The 20,606-nt window shown below is 47.7% G+C and overlaps 1 protein-coding gene across 2 annotated transcripts in view; it reads right to left on the bottom strand.

Annotated features, from left to right (window-relative positions):
• The window catches only part of EPHA4 (EPH receptor A4), a 160,961-nt gene that overhangs the window by 74,759 nt on the left and 65,596 nt on the right, over positions 1–20,606 (bottom strand). For both annotated transcript variants that reach the window (XM_075529401.1, XM_075529402.1), the window contains exon 4: positions 14,675–14,830. In XM_075529401.1, the coding sequence (XP_075385516.1) occupies positions 14,675–14,830 (156 nt within the window). The remainder of the gene's footprint in view (positions 1–14,674; positions 14,831–20,606) is intronic.

Genomic DNA, 20,606 nt, shown 5'->3' with positions numbered 1-20,606 from the left:
CCAAGCATTGTAGAAGCAGAAAGTCAGTAATTAGTATGGAGGACGGGGCATGACAGTGTCTAAACAGAGAAGAAATGGAGCAGAAAACTAAACGGTCACAGGACTCAGAGACAGAACACTGCCATGTGAAGGGAGTGGTGGTGGTGGGTGGAGGGGGGGGGGACAAACGTAAGATACTGCAGGCTTTCAAACTGGAGGGCTGGAATGAAAATGTTATCTTGGAAGAGGTTTCTTTCTGTGGACAGTAATGCTTCCAGAAGGTTCTGGGTTGATGCTCAAGGTTAGAAAGATAAGGTTTTCCATCCGGAGCTGCTTCCATGGAAGGGTTTGGGAGCGGTTGCATATTCTGTATGTGTTGCAGCCATCTGGGAGAGATGTTCTATGGGCAAAGAGTCACAGCCCGAAAATTGGATTATGACTGAGTCTCGAGAGAGATGGAAACAGCCACGCCGCATGATTGCTGCGTTGGCCTGGATCAACCTGGGAAAGGACTTAGTCTCGGAGCATTAAAACCACAGTGGGGGTTGCATTGAATTTGTAGGATGGCGGTTCTCCCCGGCCCCTTTTGTCCTTTCTTCCATTTAAACTATGGCCGATTAAAGATGCTACACCAAGTGTATTTCTCATTTATAAGGTAGGACTTTGCCTTCCTTAAGTTACTTCCCAAAGCAATGAGGGAAAAAAAAAGCACAGACCTTAATAAAACCCCAATCCATCTGGACCTAACCAATATACTAATTAAAGAAAAAAAAAAAAAAACACCAGACATTCAGGATCGCATGGGCTCTTTCTCAGTAATTGCAAAACACCCAAACAAAACAAGAGAGAGACAAACAAACAGAGAGGAACAAAACCCTCTTAAATGGTTTTCTCTTCTATTTCTGTAAGTATAAGGGCTGGATATTTAGAAACAATTACATTTCTGACAAGGTGACTGCCTTTCTAATCAGAAGTCTGTCCCCCTGCAAACAGATCTCCCATTACAAAATAACAAAGACAGACAGCCAGACCATGTTTTAATGTGTTAACCCTCTCTATCAGCATCACGCTCACTGAGCAGACTGACACCAGCATTGGGACACGTGAAGGTCATGGGGAATAGTATGATTTTACTCTGTTTATTCGCCTGACTGCAAGATTGGAAGCAAGCCTGACGCTGGAATGGATCCAGATCGCAGCTCCTGTAACTGTTTCTTTGATTGGGACATGCAATGCTGTCTTGTTAATCACACACACATTGCATGTGTCTGTTTTCGTCCACAGCTACGTGCTTCCTCAAGAAGAACGGATGTCTCCGTCCTCTCCCAGTGTCCCACCCTGATTCCCCATTCAGAGCCAGCTCAATGAGGAGTCACCGAGCCAGTGAATGAATGGAAAGTAGCAAGATCTTTTCATGTATCTGCTAGCCATCTACCTACCCTAAACCAACCAAACTCCCTGCCACTGACTCAATGTCAGCTCACAGTGACCCTACAGAACAGGGCAGAAGAAGCCCTGTGGGTTTCCAAGACTGTAACCCTTTGCTGAAGTAGAAACTCCCATCTTTCTCCCAGGAAGCGGCCGAGGGTTTTGAACTGCTAACCTTGTGGAAACCACTCCACCACTCGTGCTCCTACCCACCTACCCACAGTGCTGTTTAAAACGTGTCGATTAACACAGGCTCCTTCTAGCTAGAGCTGGACTAGTCACCTTTTACTGACACTCATTCACGTAAAGCTCTACGAGGAAGTATTTCCAGGTGAGTAGTTTCAGAGGCATTGGCAGTTCCATGGCAGAATCCTCCCACTCCATGACCAGAGGCGTGGTTTACTTCTTCACCAACGCATCTCATGTAGGGCCTCCACCTGTCAAGCAATGGAGCTTTGTGTGCTCCTATGAGGACAGGTTTCAGAGGAGCTTCCAGACTAAGACAGACTATGAAAATATGCCTTGGTGAACTAGTTCTGAAAAACAGCCAATGAAAACTCTCTGGATCAAAGCACTCTGAGCTCCAGCCAATCATGGGATGGCACAGAACTGGGTAACTGGGTAGAACTTCTTGTCCATTTCACCAGGTGATTGCTATTAACTGGTGGAAGACTTGACTGCTGCTAATAGCAATTTAATTCAAGGCCCTCTTTGCAGGGAATAGTGTCCAATTGAAAATGTAAAACACAAGGCTCTGCCAGTGAAAGTTCACTCTTCTTTTCCACCTTGAATGCAGGTGGTGATTCTTGTTGGTCCTGAAGTCCAGGAAAACAATATTTGAAAAATCATTTCGGAGTTTCAAACGCAGGCAGGCTGGCATTTTTCTGATCTGTCCTCACAAAATTAACACATTTAAAAACTATACATCGCTCAGATGCTTAAGGGAACTATCAATGTCCTTTTATGTTTGGGGCTTTATTCTTTCAACTTCACGAAATCCACCGCTCAGGCCAAGATGATTTCTCTGCCTCTCACAAGAAGGGGGCTGGCCTTTTAAGAACTTTCTACAGGAGATCAGAGAGAAAAGTAGTTGGAAAGACCAGAAGGGAACTTTCGTGGAGCAGTGCACGAATGTTAACAGAGGAAGACTTCCGCCAGAAAAGGAGAATGAGCAGTTTCCCAAGTGGAGGGATGCCACACTGTCGTGGTGCTGTATGCAAACAATGTGGAACTAGTGTGTGTTTTGTTGTGTGTATTGTTCACAACAGTAAATAAATAAATAAACCATCTCCTGGTTCATTGAATAGCTGACTCCAGACTTCTCTCTTGAATGGGGCCCTGGTGGCCTAGTGGGTTAAGCAGAGAGCCGCTCACTCCAAGATTAACAGTTCGGAAACACCAGCCGTGGGAGAAAGATGAAGTTCTCCTCTCCCATACAAACACACAGCCTCAAAATAAATAAATAGATAAACAAATAATTTTTTTAAATTGCAGCCTCAGAACCCACAGGGATCACTCTACCACGACCTGTAGGGCCACTATGAGTCAGAATTGACCCAATGGGGCGATTCTCTAGCTCTCCAGTGTCCCCCTGCCCGACCACTTCATGATGGAAAGTGAAAATCTCCCGGCTCCCCTCCCGGTATCCCACCCATCCTTGCTTGCTCTGTCTAAAGTTCCGCTCGTGTGATAATCTCTAACCCTCTTGTTTATTTACTTATGGCGTATACCCCTGCAAAAAACCACGCTCCCTGAGACCAGCAATCTGTTCTCTATCCTCTCTTGTTGGTGACAGCATCCCCAGCCCTTACAGGGTCGACTGACTTATAGCAGAAATCCAACACATAGTTTCTGAAACAAAGAAACGACGTAGACAAAGGAAATGAGACAGGTCCTGTGATGATTTTTGTTCACGCCGTAATGCACCCCTATCATCACGATTCCATGCACTGCAAACTCTCCCCGAAAGAGAGATCAAGTATATGCTTAAATGTTTAAAAAATTAAATAAAAAACCAAGTCAGTGTTCAAGCCATGGTGGCAAGGGACAAGCAACCAAAAGCACCGGACTCCAGTGACAGAGTGGTTTTCAGAGCTATTACAGATGTTTAATACGTAACTGATTTTTAATCGCCATTTTAAAATTCAATGTCTGAGCCATGAAATTAATTCTAGATGTGGAAAGAAACATTCCCCAGGAGCATGGGAGAAACGCAACTCTTAAATGATCCATTTCTTTCAGCGTGACTGTCATCTGACTGAAATGTCAAGGCGGCCTGCACTCGGCAGGTCTTCCTAGGAAGAAGCACCCCGGGTCCCCAAGTTCCATTTCCTAAGGCTTCATTAATCATGTACAATGTCCAGACTGTCAAGGAGGCGACAGCATCATCGCTGTTAAGCCCTTCAGATAAGCCTTTGTTGTTAATCTCTCTCCAGTTGAAAGGCAGGCTCTTCGGCAGTCAACAGTTGGGGGTGCACGTTGTGACTCTGAAATAAAGCCCGAGATGTCCCCCCTGACAGTTGTGTGCATTGCCGTCACTAATTGCTTTCTCCCAGCCCTGGCCCCAATGGGTTCGCTTACACAAAGCCTGCTGTTCAGGGACACCTCTTCGGAGCTGTTTGAGTCATCCAGTAACCTTTTATCATAGCAGCTTAAATGCTATAACAATGGGCCGAGCCAAAGCCGAGCAGAGCTGCCCATCATGAAGCATCAGAAACCAGTGGTCACCCCACTGGTGCTGTCACGGAAAATCCTTGGCTTCTTGTAGAGGTGGATTCTGGCTGGGAGTTCGCAACCACCTGCCTCGGGTCCATTTCCCCATTCTCCCCTCCTGGAATCCTGGATGTTTACAGGCTAAATTGAGGCTTGAGTTTCTTTATGATAGGATGGCAAGTATATGGGCTAGGAGCCCCGGGGGGTGGGTGTGTGGGTGTCTAATAATTACACATGGGGCTGCTAACTGCAATGTCAGCAGTTGAAACCATTAGCTGTTCTTAGGGAGAAGGTGGAACTTTCTACGCCTTTAAAGAGTTACAGTCTTGAAAATTCACAGGGCAGTTCCATCCTGTCCCACAGGGTCACGATGAGTCGGTATCAACTGGATGGCAGTGAGATTTGGGGGAGGGGGGAGGTGTTGGGGTTTTTTGATTGTATGGGTGGAGGGTGATGGTGGGTGAGGATCCTCTTCTCACCCCTTCTAGGTGGGAGCCCCAGGTTCCATTCGCTGTGGAGACCTCAAGGGGAGCCTCCACCACCCATGTGCCAGTGGAGGTGTCTGTGGGTTGCTAGGGTTCAGAACCAATGTCAATAGGGCTTTCAGACTAAGAAGAACTAGGACGAAATTTCTGAAAATTAGTCAAGGGGAAAAAAAGCGATGGATAGCCATCTCCTTGGACATGGGGCTGCCATGAGTCTGTACTCCACTCAACGGCAGCTAAGCACGACAGCCACATCTAGGGCTACACTCTTTATAAGGTGAATTCTCAGTTATCCTACAATCAAAAACAGCAAGAAGAGTAATACTGGTGTGAGTCTCTGCGTTATCTTACATTTCTTGGCAAAACGCTTTTTCAAAATTTTAATACTTTGTCTTATTCAACCTCAACAACCAAAAAAATAACCGAATGAGAACTTAAGGAACTCATCTAAATGAACCCAGCCATCAGCAACCCTGATCCCAAGGTTAACAAAAAGACCCCTTTTTATAAGGAATTCAAAGACAAAGATGCAGCTTCATTATGGATTCTTTGTGGCATGAGCTGAAAAGTTCCCACATTGTGTCCGTCAATCCCAGTGCCTGTCCGACGTGAGGAGCATTCATTTTTGGACGGTGGCCTTGCCATTCCTGAGTCTTCTTGCCTGCCTGGTTCTTATCTGCCACACAAGTAGGTAAGTTGGGGTTTCTGTCCATGGTTCTTTTCCCAGGTGGGAGGTCCTGATGGGACAGTTCTACTCAGGCCTCTGTGGTCACTTCAAGTTGGAATTGAATGGATGCCAATGACTTTGGTACTCTAACCCATTCTGTAGAACACACTTCCCTCCCCGCCCCCAGTCACTGTATCCTTGGTTGCTTACAGCTGTGAAGTGAAAAGAAACAGGCTAAGGATTGGGGGAAGGCGGTTCACTTGAAAATGAAGGCTGTCTTTTATCCTACAGTTTATACATCAAAGCCTGGTGCTGCACATCGCTCCCCAAATCCCTGAGCCAGACGGTTAAGCATGTCAATCTGTAGGGTAGAGAACCGAGCTGAACGTGCATGGCACCTTCAAGGGCTTGTTTGAAAATGGGATAGGAGATGCCCCAAGTTAAAGCACTTTAAAGAGAGAGGAAGAGAATGGGAGATCCTCTCTTCTCCTGACCTTGGAAACAAGCAAGGGCCGTGCTATTTTCATTTGCATTCAGACCTGAACGGCACAGTAGTCACCCGGCACCAGTGATTTCACATTGGGTTTCCACTGATGCCTGCTCGTCATGCCACCCTGGCTCGTTGTGCCGATCGCATTCAGGTGGCATCCGGAGGCGAGGGCTTTGAGCAGTAGAACTGGAATGGCCATTTCAAAGCAATTCACTTTCTGGAGGAACTAGGGAGGCTCACCACATTTGATTAGAAAAGAGCAACGTACAGACAATGGAAATGATGTCTGCTGTTGGGAGAAAGGCTGTGTCCCGTGCTTGATAGCCTAACCCTGCGAAAGAGAGAAAGAAACAAAGCAACGAGAGAGAGAGAGAGAGAGAGAGAGAGAGAGAGAGAGAGAGAGAGAGAGAGAGAGAGAGAGAGAAAGAGAGAGAGAGAGAGAGAAAGAAAAGATGCCAGAGCGCAGCACATTTGTCCTCATTTGCCCTCATTCGTTTTCAGCAACTCCCGTCTAACTGCTCCTAAAAGCTTCCATTTGGGAAATAGTGTAGGTCCCTTCTGTGTATCAGTCAATCGCTCCTGTCAGCTTGGCACAGCTGACTGAATTATTCAAGGCCCTTTGGCTGGGAGACAGGTTTATGCCGGCCCTTCAAGTTGGCAATTTACAATAATCATCTCTCAGTTGCTGAAAGCCCCCAATCACGGGGCTCTAATAAGTCTCATCAAACAAGTTAACTAAAGAGCTCCCCCCCAGTCCAAGGACAGGCTTCCCATAGAGAAATACTGAACGCCACTTTAGACCCGGCGCTCCCCGAGGGAAAGGTGGCAAAATAACAAATTAGCTATTTTCTTCTAGGCGACGCAGCCAATTTGCTACCTCTATCAGCCGTTATTTTCCATAGCATTTGGAAACGTAATAAGGGGTCGGAAAGTGACCTTAAATATAATATTGGTTCAGCCTCCCGGGGGGAGCAAAGGAGACCTTTCCCCCCTTATCCAATCGTTGAACAAGCATGGACATGACTGCTAAAGCACGCAAATGTCTCTCGAGGCAGGCATGCTGTCAACTTCTCCCCGCACCGTGGCTGCCTGGGGACCCACCTCCCGAAAGGGCAGAGATAAAGGCCAGGTAAGAGCAATTGGAGGGGAGAGGCTGGCTATCTGAGGAAGACCTAACGGACGTTTATATTGCTAGTAACAGTCTCATCAAAATTCCTTCTCAAAAGACAAGTCCTGAAGTCAGCAGTCCTTGGTCAGCTTGAGTGACATCCTGCAGGTGAAGGTGTCAGCTCTCCCGACTGGCGATGTCACCAGGAATCCCCGGTGCCTTTTTTGACCGATCCATAGGCTCTAAGGTGCTATTTGGGAGCCCTGGTTGTGTAGTGGTTAGATGGTGAAGGCTGCTGACCACAAGGTCAGTGGTTTGAAACCACCAACCACTTCTCGGGAAAGATAAGACTTTCTATTCCCATAAAGAATTACGGTGTCCTAAAAATGGTCATCGTAATGACTGTACAACTCTTCTTGATATGATTGAGCTATTGAATTATATGATGTGTGGAAGAAGCACCAGTTGAACTCTAAGAGAGAGCGTTGGTCCTGGAAACCCACAGGCCTAGATTTGCCCTGTCCTATAGGGTCACTATGCGTCAGCTAGGAGCGGCAGTGCGGTTGGCTTCTTGAGAAGGTGATTTAAATATCCACTCTGGGAGAGAAACCTAGGGAGACTCTGGAAGTGAACCAAACACAGACAACAACAAAAGCCCTGCACAGTGAGCATCCTCGTGGCTGCGACACCCCAGAGGAAACTGGGTTTTCTTCTTCATATGGGTGACACATGAGACATTCCATTTCCCTTAGGGGAGAATCCTTGTCCTCGTTCGCTCCGTGGAAGAGCAGCCCCGAAGGCTACAGGCATGGAAGGGAAGGGCTAGCCATCGCCTTTTCCTCGGTCACCTGACAGATTGCTCTGTAAATCCGTGTATGGGCCACACACCAGCAGCATCAGCATCACCAGGGACTGAAACTAAAACACTCGCTGGACCTGGGTCCCACCTAATCCCTACGTGAAGTGGCTGTGGCTGCTTTGTCCATTCATGGTTAAGGACACATTGTTCTCGTCTTTTTATTATAAACAGGTAAGGGTTATGTTCTGGAAAACAATCCAGATGCCGCTTCCAGGGAAACACCTTAGCATGCCTCGCTGACGGCCATTCTCATTAAACGAAGCATTTGTAGCAGCAGTGAGGTACCATCCAGTCGATCGGGACTCAAGGACACTGTGTGCGACAGCAGGAAACACTGCCCAGCCTTGCGCCATCTTCTTACCCGTTGCTATATTTGAGCTCCCTGTCGAAGTCATTGTGTCAGTCTGTCTTGTTGAGGCCCTTTCTCTCTTTCACTGTGCCTCTTGATAACCTCAATGACGGCTACCCTTGGCCAGAGACTCCATCAGTCCTCGCAGAGGTAAGGGGGACTCCCTGCTAAAAGCCCTCAGCTGGGAGCAGGGGGAAGGTGTGAACTTCGAAGGCATCGCCTTCTCAATTAGCTGGTCTACTCAGCTCCTCACCTGGTCTAATCGGCCTCCAAGAGAACAGAAAGCTGATTTTACAAGCCAGTGGAGCAGAGTCTCTTTTGGGCTAGAAGAATGAGTCTCAGATAGTGTGTTTTATTTCTTCATTAGTGTGCGGTCACAGTGAGTGATCACTAAATGCAGGGCTGCATAAGAATGCTGGCGTTAAAGACAGCCTAATGAACAAAGAGAGGGGCCTGATTACCATGGCTGTCAGCACAGAGGGATTGGGTTTGTCACCTGGCTTAACCAACTGGTAAGGACTGATTAGAGGCTGGAATCAGTTTGAAAGGATCCCTGATGTTTATGTTCCTTTCTATCCCCACATCTTGTCAAAAGAATCCCATAAACCTGCTGGTGGGGGTGGGGGTGGGGTGGAGAGTGTCACCGTTTGGAGTATTTGAACAATGGGCTTTCTGGAGTGAATCCCACTATCTTCTTTCTTAAAAAAAGTCTACTATGGCACCGCCCAATAGAACTTCCTGGGATGACAGAAACAGTCACGCTCTCTTTCTCTACTGTTCAATATGGTAACCACTAGGCACAAGTGGAGCCTGAGCCCTCGGTGTGGTCCGAAGAAGCCTCTGAAGTTAAAACTGAATGCTAACAACTTTACATTGGCGTCTCCACACCTGCCTACTGGCGACTGTATTCAAGAGTTGATCTCTAGTCAGCCAGTCAAGCAGCGGTCACCAGAGTCGGTACTGTCTCAGGGTGACTCCCGGTGTGTCAGAACAGAACTGGGCTCTACAGGGGTTTGCAATGGCTAATCAGGAAGGGGGGTGAGAGAGGGCAGAGGCGGGATGGGGACAGATCCCCAGCTCTTTCTTTTCCAGGTACCTCTTTGTGGGGAGAGGTCAGCCGCTTACAGACATCCTCCCTGAGGGCAGTCACCAGACTATATGGCAGGCCTCACTCCCTGCTACTGGGGACAATAAACTATTCCTCCCTGAGGCCTGCGACCAAGCATTCTCACCCTACCTATAATGATCTCTATCAGCTGAGTCAGGGAACAGGCCAAACGGACTCTGTGACATCCAAAATTAAGTTATCCGCCCATCTTATCACATGTATACCCCCAATCCCTCCTCTTATTATTGCATATATGTCCCTAGACCACCCCCTCTCACTACTGTATTACCCATGGCACAACCCCTCCCTGAGATGTATGTCCTCACCTGTAATTAGGGGGCTTGCACATCCCCAGAGAATATAAAAAGCCTGGGCTAACATTAAAGAAGACTCTCTCCCTGCACGTGAACCATCGAGTGGGGCTGAGGTGAGCATGCTACCATGAATCGTATCTGACTCCATTTATTTCCATACTTCACTTCTATCTCTCATGCTCTCTATAACTTTACTATGATCTTTACTTATTACCGCTGTAAAATTGCGCCTACCGGACCCATAATGATGTGTTTGGGGCTGGCATCCCCTGACACCTCTTATCAGAGTCAAGACGTCAGCCTTTCAGTGATAACTGGTTCTATCACCCAGAGGCGCAGCCATACTCTCATTTATTCAACCGAAAAAGCAAAGTCCTGAGCTCGGAAGAAATTCTGGACTCTAATTCTATTGTCTACTTTACGGGCCGGAGCCCCAGCAGTGTCAAGATCAGCAGTTGAACCCAATTGTCACAGCCCCTCCTGGGTAGAAAGACGTGGGCTGCAGAGCGGAATCAGGTGGGCAGTCTGTGCCCAGCCCGATGCCCGGGTCCTCCTCCCAGAGACCCTCGGACGCAGTATGGCCATCCCATGATGCCATAGTCCCGTCATGAGTGACAACCACTGCCAGGGAAGCAGAGAGATTCACTGGCCACCTGCTGTGGAGACAGAGTTGGGGAAGGAAGTGACCAGTGGGGAGATACAGAAAGAGAACATTTATTAGATCCTTACCGGGTGCCCAAGTTTTGCAGAAATTTTCTTAATTCTTACAATAGTCGCATGACTGATGGGGAAAAAATGGAGGCTTAGAGCATTCATCCATCTGGCACAGTCTCAGGAAGCAGGTGGCCAGACTGGTTGGTCTGTGTAGCAGTGATCAGCCCCGTGTCCACGCAGTGGGATGAAAACACGCTAAACAATGCATAGAAACCGCAGCCAGGAGAGGAGGTCACCGCGGGAAGGGACAGCGCGTGCCGCAAGCTGCCGGGGCTGTGATGCCGCAATCATGGCCTGCCGGCACCTTCCTCAGTTAGTAAGCGAGTGCTTCAGCGCTGACACCACTCAGGGACAAAAGTAACAGACACAAGCCCTTGGATCAACTGAACAGAGGACTGTCCCAGGAAAACGTATCAAAGGTAAGTACTAGAAGGAGATATTCATGAGGCTGCTTTTTTTAATATCACGGACACAGAAGTTCCCAGCCCGCCCTGACACTAACGTTTGAAACAATTTCTGAAAAACATACCATAAACATTCTTGTTTTTAAGCCTTTGGGGGCTGAAGTCAAAATCACGCCACCCCTGACCCCCCTCATTGGCACGCTTGGGATCAAGCGAGCAATTTGTTTGTACAGAAATAAAATTCCAAGAGCTCAGCTACCACAGCTTCTTAAACACACCAGAAGCTCAGGCAGGTGGCAAACTTGACTGTCTCCCCTCCACTCCCCAGAAGCACGGAGTTCCTTCAAGGAGGATAAGCAGTCAGTCATGCAGAACGCTAGCTAGCAGATCAGAGTCATGGGCCCGAGAAAGTCAGTCTTCCCCTTCTGCCTTCGAAGCTGAATTCTAGGAGGGTCGTAACAGAGTCATACCGTAACCCAGAGGGGGCTTCTCCTTTAGCTGAAGCAGGTGGTAGGTTACACGACACAAACTCTGGAAAATGATCCGAATATTTCCCCTTAGGTACGACAGATGCCGGTGGATGCCATCAGCAAGTCTCTGGCCAGTACAGTCACTGGCGAGATCCAAACCGCTGGCTTTCTTGGGTAGCAAACAGTCAAATCTTAACTGTTTAGAACACCAGGACTATACCTAAACCCAAACCCACGGCCATGAACTCAATTCTCACTCAAAGCGTGAGTTTCCAAGGCTGTAAACCTTTACAGGGACCTCACCTGTCTCCCACGGAGAGTGGTGGGTTAGAATCTCAGACCTAGTCCTTGGCTGCCCCCTGCTTACCCAATAGCACCACCAGGGCGCCTTATCAAGGCTATAAAGTCATTGCCTTGGGAGTCAGTTTGACTCCCGGTGACCCCATAGAGGGTTTATGAGGCTGTAAGTTTTTACAGGAGCCAGGAATTGCATCTTTCACTCTTGGTGTGGTTGGGGGATGAACTCCTGGCGTGGTGGCTATGGGTCCAATGCTTACTTGACTGCACCTCCAGAGAGGCTCTTAAATTCTCACAAATGAAGACTTGTTGGCTACAGCAGAGGATAGAGGAAAACAAGCCGGTCAGGTCAACCCTTTCAAACCTTTCAAGTCTAGGGTTGAGAAGAATGTATCGATGGTGCCAAAACAAGTCAGATACAAATGGCTATTCAGGCAGAGCACTTAGTCTGTGGAAAACAAACCACACCAAACCCACTGCTCCTTTAGTCTATGGATGACACAGAAAAATAAGACGACAATGAAAGGTTGGCCTATTTAAAGCTACACCTAAGGCTAGCCCTCGCACACCCTTTAATTCAGTAAGTTGATCCTTGGCCTAAAGGAGCAAATAAAAGGCCCGTGCAATAAATGTAAAAATATGTCAATCTTCTGGTTGTGTGGGTCTGTCACCCACTTGGGGTGTGATCTTGGATAGATTCCTTTGCATCTCTGAGCTCCCAGCTACCTACCTCACCCATAAAATGAAAACTGCTCCTCTCATGGACAGATGAATTGTGTCCCTCAAAGAACATGTGTGCAACTCCTATCCCCCTGTATCAGTAATTATCCTACTTGCGAATAAATAGGGGCTGTCTTTTATTATGGAAATTAGGTCATACCAAAGCAAGGTGGGTCCTATGTCTAATCACTCCTGAGCTATTAAAGGAGCAAATTAACTAGGACACAGAAACCCACACACAGGGGGAAGGCAGGAGCCAGGGAACACTGGCAGATGCCAGAAGATAAAGGAGAGGCTACCAGACAAATTCAACAGCGTTTAAAACTCTGAGAATATATATTTCCATTCTTTAATAGCCCACTATGTCTGCTCTAGAAGTGGTGGGTATCTGAGACAACGCCCTGAAGTATTCATTAAAAAACATATATGAACAGGTTTCTGGGTCCCAGGTGAAACAAGGAGTCTAGTAGGTTAAGTCTTGGGCTGCTAATTGCAAATCCACAGTTTGAAACCACCCGCCACTCCATGGGCGAAAGAGAAGGCTTTCTACTTCTGTAAAGAGTTGCAGTCTCTGAAGACTACAAGGCAATTGTAGCCCGTCCGATGGGGTTGCTGTGAGTTGACATTGACTTTATGGCAGTGAGAATGGCTTAGTGGGAGGTGATACAAGTGGTAAAGGGACCTCAGAAAACAGGATGGCGATCTGCCGTGGAGAGGCTACTGCCTGGAAACCCCACTGGAGCGGTTCTTTTCTGCACACCAGGGGCCCCCGGGAGCCAGGCTCAGGGTCAGCGGCAACTCACTGCAACAACGACAATTAGAAAATGGGATGGACAGGCCGAGCGGTGTAATTGTTGTTGCCATCTTTATTACCGCTCTCCACCCCTTTTCTAGAAGGCCCGTTTAGACAAGAGCCTTGTAGTAGCAATGACTGTGCTCAAAAACCAGGAAGAAAAAACCCCAAACTAGACCTTCTATCTGCAGTGCTGTTGGCTCCAGGCGGGACCAGATGACGTTTGTGACAGTCAGGAAACAAAATAATAAGTCTTAATACCAGTATAAGTATCATTTTACTCCTATTGCCTACTATGCACAGAGGCATACCTGCAGAAGGTGCCTATGCGAACGTCTGCTAGCCTGTCTTTTAGCTAACTTTACCCCCAAATCATGCATCCAGCTGGATAATCTCATGGTTCACCCATTATGAGAGTACCCCAAAATTAGAACTGCCTCTTCCTTATCTTCAAGGATGGAATTGGGTCTGTGATGAGCATCTCATTGCCAGTCCCGCTCCCCTCACAGCCCAGTGTCATTTATTTCTTTACTTGGCCGAGCAAGATCACAGTCTGTCTTCAGTTTTTGAAAAAAACACAATCAACCCCACTGCCCCTGAGTCCGTTCGATTCCGACGCACAGTGACCCTAGCCACGTAGGTCCCCACGGCTGCAGATCCTCATGAAGCAAATAGCGTCACCTTTCGCCAATAGAGCAGCTGGTGGGTGTGAACTAGCAACCGTGTGGTTAGTTAGCGATCCAATGCCTCTTCCTCTACGGCCCCCATCGGGGTTCTCAAATAGGGAAGCATTTGTTTTGACTGGCTGAAGGACCTTGCACAGTTGGCAATGGAAATTTCGGTAGCGATGAGAAACTTCCCTCTCCCCCCTCCAGGGGCACTCAGGACCTGAGCCAGACCTGCCGAACCACAGCTACGTCTCAGAGAAGAAAATAATCTGAAGCTGTTCCGGGACCAACGATCACGAGGGAAGTACCATTTTTCGTGCCGACGAGAAAACTGAGTCTCCAGTGGCCACGTCCGTTCGTAAGCAGTAGGACTGTGAAGCAAACCTCAGCCTGTGAAATGGCTATGCCCTTTGCCACTCTGCTGTGTCTCCTCCACACCTGTCACCCCCACCCCTGGCCTCATCAAGGCCATGTCCATCGAGGTCTGTGGAGCCCGGCATGCACGCACGGGGCAGGAATGACGGCGCCTCCGAAGGCTGTCTGGAGAGGGTCATGAGAAAGCTTTGTCTACTCCCCTGCACTCCATGCTTGCCAGCCCCATGCATTCATGAGCCCAGCAGTTATTAAGTGCCTATCATTAGGCAGGCATTTATTAGGACTCAGGCCCCAAGTGTTATGAACACAAAACTATGAGGAAAGAGGGAAGATGTGTGATGACAGCAGAAGCCATGAGCTCAGCGCACGCCACACTCCCTTGTGCAGAATTGAAGCCCCATTCCGCCGGGGCTCCCACCCACATGCACCTGCCCGAGACCAGCTGCTCCCCAGGCTGTCAAGATGCCCCAAGAGCCCTCAATGGAATAGGAAAGCTGGTTGTAAATTCTCATCCCACAGCGAGCGGCCCCATCAGACCTCCCCAGCTGGCCACTGAAGACACAGCACAGTAAAGACCAAAACGTAAAATAAAAGGTTTCTTCTCATATGCAATTCCCCACTCAGATTGAGATTTTGAAATGCTTCTTTGATCTCATTTGCTCCCTCCTGCCTGGGAGAAGGCCCAGAAGAGCATAAAAGCTGTGGACATATCAGGACCAGAAGTAGCGACTTACGGGTGCAGGGCATGGAGGCAGCATCGCTGTCCGCTCGGAAGAAGCCCCGGTCACAGGAGCAGGAAGTGGCGCCTTCCCAGACGGAGTAGCTGTGGGGTGGGCACTTGGCGCATGAGGCGTCCGTGGAGAGGGCCTTGTAGTATCCAATTTTGCAGGCTGGAGGGAAGGAAAGAAGCAAGAGCAAACATCAGTCAACCACTGCGGCTCCCACAGAGGCCACTGCAGGGCCTTACCGCGCCCCCCCCCCCCATTCAAACTACCACTGATCATTTGGATTGAGGTGTGAATAAAGCCATAAAAAACTCAATTGATGAGGAGAACTCTCGAAAAGGTGTAGGGTTCCCAGGCCTGTGAGAGGGAGCCCTATGGAAGACACGTAGAACCATAGCCCATGTCCATTCAGTGAGCTCTTCCTAGCCATCAAAGATCCTGGGGTGGTGTGCATGTTGGGTAGTCGGTGCTCGACCCCCAGCCAGTGGTTCTGCAGAAGAAAGGCCTGTGGGGTCTGCTCCCATAAACATTCCAACCAAGAAAGCAAGCCCTGCAAAGCTCAGCTGCACGTGTTACCGCAAGAGGTCTCCAGGAGCCAGCATCAACTCTAGAGCGATGCGTTCAACCCCAGAGCGATGCGTCCAACTCCTGGTTTGGTTTCTATGGACAGGGGACCTCCTTCCCCTTTACATGCACTGCTTTGTTTTAACCTTGACAGCAGCCTTTTGCCAGACAGGCTTTGAGTGGCTGCCATGGCTGGTACAAGTCCACGCATCTGATAAAAGGTGCTTGGGCATCCCCCCACCCCGCCCCTATCGCCTGACACTTCTGCTCTTAGACACCTGTGGTGGCGTCGAAGGGCACAATCTTTAATCAGCCAATTGGCAGTGTGTATCCAAGCATTATTAATTATTCATTGCTGACTGCTGCCTCCTTAAAGCTACAGACGGGGAAGAACCAGAGAAAACCAACAATGAAAGTGAGCCAGCGGCAAAAGACAAGAGTAGCTAAGACCGAGATCACACCATTTCCGGAGAAGGCAGTCTGTAGATTCTGGAGAACAACGGGGTGCGGTTCTCTGTATTGTTTGTTTGCTCTCGATAGGACACCCCCACACACCCCGTTAGCCACCCCCCACCGCCCTCCCATGTACATGCGTACCTCCAGAGACAGAGAGCACTGACCACGGCATTCTCTGTGCACCTGACTTGCTTGCCACCACCTCATCTCCACCAACATCCTTCTTCTGCTACCAGGGCTGTTTTTTGTACGAATGTGGGAACACGCTGTCATTCTGTGAGACCGCGTAATGAAACAGCTCTGCTCTGCTCCTTTCTTTTCCTGTCGTCCCCTAGGCCCTTCTCGGCCACCTCCTAAATCGGTCCCAACACAAAATCAAAGCACGGACCAGCACGAGCAGCATCAGCTCCGTGGAAGTAGAGCTGGGTCAAGTCATTTCTTCAAACCAGAGGTCCACATGTGACAGCCACCTACACTTTCACGCCAGGACCACACCCGGCTTCCTCCACTTAGCCTGACTTGGAGACTTTTCCATACTATCCAAAGGAGCACACGGAAGGCACAAAGAATTAAGCTCTGGGCAGCACACTGAAGACTGGTGGTTTTACACAGTGGCAACCTGGAAGGAAAGGCCTGGAGTCTGCCCTTTGAATGATCAGACACTTTATTCTGATGCACAAGGGCATCACTCGGACTCAGAACTGACTCCACTGTAACCTATGTCTGGTTTGCTGAACACGATAGAAGAAAACAGAGCCCCGGCATTGTAGTGGATTATGTGTTAGGCTGCTATCTGCAAGGTCAGTGGTTCAGACCCACCAACCGCTCCATGGAAGATGAGGCTTTCTGCTCTCGTAAAGAATTACAGTCTCAGAAACCCAGAGTGGCAATGAGTGAGATCAAAGACTGCTTGGGAAACTGATTGGGATAGCAATTAGACAATTCCGCTTGAAGTGATTGAACTATAGAATGATATGATATATATTATTTTTTTTAGAAAGTATGAGCTGGGAGGATTTAGCAGGCATTATTTGTCATCCAGATGATAAGAAGAGACCGACTGTGCCAGCCCTCCTGGAAACCAGTAGGTAAAACAAAGCCCACAAACTGCTTTGATTCTTGTGGCATTCTGTCCCCAGTCCCTCTGTCGTTTCTGTCACTCATCCCCCAGGCCTGTGCCTCCAGTGGACGTGTGTTCCTCTCTCTTGCACATCCTGTTGGTATTTTCTTAATCATGCCCTGGTGATGGCAAGCGGAAAGGGAGTTGAGCAGGCGGCACAGAAAGACACAGTGACTTCACCCTTATTAACCAAGGCTGTGGATGGAATTTCCTTTAGCCAGCCAAGACTTTATGACTGTGGAGCACCGACAAGCAGAGTGCTCGGAGATCAATCTCGCCCTTATTTGTTTTCGTCTCTCACTGGACCAGAGCATCTTAGAAAAACAAAGTTGCAGCAACGACTAGGATTTATGCGTCTCAAGTTTATACACATCACATCATTAGGTAAGGTTGAGCTAGCAAGGTGCTCTGTTGGCCTGCTTAAAATGGCCCCAGGGTTTCCATGAAAATCAGGAGCCCTGGCTTTGGCAGGAAGACCTACTGAGGGCCAGGCTGGGCCGGGCCTCCCCACATCAAACACCATGAGTCCTGGGATCAGGTACACAAACGCTCTGAGTTCTACCTGCCACTTGGCCACAGTCAACGGAGGCAACATGTGGACACATGGAGTCTGGTTGCTGAAGGGATAGCCAAGAAGAGCACTCTGGCCTTTTGTGTACTAGAAACATGAACTATCATGTGCCTTAGGAATCTATCTTTGAAGTATCAAAGCACGTCATAACTGGTATTAGATAAACCAGTTAGATTTTTCATTGGTTCACTTGTTGGGCTATTTAGTCTATAAGGAATGTAAGAAAATGGATGATAAAGGAAAATCTGCCACAGAGGGTCTCTGTGTTAAATATTTTGTAGGAATGTAAAAACTCCAGCCATCACTGTGGAAACAGTTAACCCTTAAGATCCCCCTACTACAGTGGGCAAGGCAAGCAGGTGGGTGAGGTGAAGGATTGGTCGAAGACAGGGATGGGCTCTCAGGTAAATGTTAAAACAGACTACTGAAACCTCTAGAGAGTAGTTACACTCTGCTCCACACGGGGTTAGCACGAGTCGGAATTGCTGCTGGACTCAGTGGTTCTGCTCTGCCCATGAATGGCAAACCATCGTCGTGCACTAGAGTATCCACACCGTCCAGAGAATCTTTGTGGCACACCTGTTAGGGGTTGAGAATGAACCAAATATCTATTGTCTGTCTGTCTGTCTATAAGTTGTCTTCTCCAACCACCCAAACCTCTGCCATCAAGTTGATTCTGATTCTAGAGGTCAGGGTAGCACTGCCCCCATGGGTTTTCAAGGCTGTGATCTTGAGAGAAGCAGACTGGCACATCTCATTCCCACACATCAGCTGGTGGGTTCCAACAGCCAACCGAGGACTTAACCAGGGCACCACCAGTGCTCGTCCTCGTCTTGCCTAGAGGTCAGCAAACATTTTCAATATCAAGGCAGATGGGGAGTGTCGCTGGCTTCAGGGGCCAAGAGGACGGGGCATTTAGACATAGTATGCTTTAACATCCTCCTCCTAAAAACAGAATTCTAGCCTTGGTTGTGCAGAAGGAGATCTGAGATTGCTTCCAATGTCTTTCTGGATGGAGTCTGACCTCCACATACACACTCACTGCTTGCATCAACCAGGAACTACTTGGTACTTACAGGAGAACCTAGGAAGCCCTCTTCCACAGATACTTTAGGCATGGAACTAAAATATATTAACACTGAATGCTTTTATTGGTAATTAAAATGTTTACTATTAATAAGAGTACAGTTATTTAGGGGGGAGTAGATAATATTTTGCCTCATTAGGAACCAAAGAGAGTGTTCTGGATTATCAAATCAACTGAAAATGTTCATTTGCAGGGAAACATTCTTGGTTCTCAGGCTGTACAAACACAGGTACCAAGTTGGATTGGGCCCCAAAGGCCACCCATGGCAGATCTCTGATCTCACCCAAGGTACTCATTTTCAACACGAATGGCCTTGCCCACAGTCAATAGCTGGTCGGAAGCCGGTTCAAGTCTGGCCTCCGAATTTCCTCATCTCTACCCCACTGCAGTGCCTCCGAGTTCTAACGGACACATTTGATGAAGAGAACTTCCTTTCCACACTATACACAAGAGTTGACTTCCCACCAAGAATCGTGTGAGAAAATAGATTTGATGCAATATTGTTATCACTGATGGGACTTTTATTCATTTCTCTTGATTAAATCACGTAGCTTGGTTTGGAAGACATGCTAACCTCATAGTCTGGGGGGTATTTCTTAGGCCTTCCAAATTTGTATAATCCTAAATTACAATTAATTTTAAATTTGCAGTGCTTCAGAGTTTTGTTTTGCTAGACAATCTTAAAATTGAACCATTTTCGCCTGTCAGATAAAAGGGTGATTCGTTATTTGTGTTGTGGTCTGAGTCATAGTGAAACTAGGATGGCAGAAGAGATGCTTTGCATTTGAACTTATTTTAAGACTGCTGCCCTATCCTTCCACTGGTGGGGATCATTACACTTCCAGTCCCAGCTCAGAGACATACACATCGACAGAGACGTGCTCCAGACCGCTGAAAGATGTAATCTAGTCTCTGAGATCATTCTTGTTGTTCTCAGTTTCTTGTTGTTGGTAAGTGCTATAGAGTCAGCTACAACTCATTGGGACCTTATATCGTTAACAGAACGGGATGTTGCCTGGTCCCGCATCCTCCTCCCCACTATCATGTTTGATTCCACTGTTGCAACCCTTGAGCCAATCAATCCATCTCCTTAAGGGCTTTGCTCCTTTCTGATGCCCCTCCACATTAGCAAGCATGACGTGCTTCTCCGGAGATTGGTCCCTAGCTCTAATCTGAGAAAGTCATTGACTAAAGAAGAACCATTAGACTGGCATTGACGTACTTCTAACTCTTATCAGGATGCCAACGTTCTGTTTCTTGAAAGCAGTGGTTCTCAGTCGTTGTATTCGATGGACATGGAGGACTTGTTAAAACTCCCATTGGTGGTCTCCAAAGCAAGTGTGATCGCTGAGTAACCCAACCCAACCCATGCCAATCAGTCAATTCTGACAGTCATTCTATAGGGCAGCCAGCCTACCTTTCTCCTACACAGAAGCCAGTGGCTGGGACCACAGACTTAACCACCCACTGCCATCGAGCTAATTCTGGCTCACAGTGACTGTGGGACAGGGTCGAACTGCCCCCCCCCCTTGGGTTTCCAAGTCTAACTCTTTACCAGAATGGAAAGCCTTGTCTTTCCTGAGTGGAGCAGCTGGTGATTTTGAGCTGCTGACTTTGGGGTTAACAGCCCATTATACCCCTATACTACCAGGTAGGGTCCGGAAGTGATGATTTCTTACAAATTCCCAGACCAGTGATGAGCTTGGTGAATTAGGTGATGATACATTGAGAGCTGCTATGCAAAAGTAACCAAATCTAAGTAAAATTAGTAGATTTTAGTTCATATCAAATTGGATAAAATCCTATTCGTTTCCTAATATCCAAATGATACCCAGGGAACTGGAGCTTGTCCAGGGTAAGAGTAATCAGTCTTACAGGTGAGAATAGGAGGGGAGATGTTATAAACTTGAAAATTTTGAAATGTAAAGAATGAATGACTTCTTTAAAAAACGTAAACTAGAGGAGCTTATACCAAGGGCTCAAGTAGAAAATGTTTTTGGCATGATGATGGTAACATATGCTTGATGCAATTGATGTAAGAAATGTTATAAAAGCTGTAAGAGCCTCCAATGAAATGATTTTAAAACAATCATAAAATAATTATTTTTTTAAAAATGCAAACTATTCTTCCAACCAATGTAAT

The sequence above is a fragment of the Tenrec ecaudatus genome, chromosome 13 (assembly GCF_050624435.1).
Source record: "Tenrec ecaudatus isolate mTenEca1 chromosome 13, mTenEca1.hap1, whole genome shotgun sequence".
Classification (NCBI taxonomy): domain Eukaryota; kingdom Metazoa; phylum Chordata; class Mammalia; order Afrosoricida; family Tenrecidae; genus Tenrec; species Tenrec ecaudatus.
The sequence above is the reverse complement of the archived record's forward strand: the minus strand, read 5'-3'. Positions and strand labels throughout refer to the sequence as shown.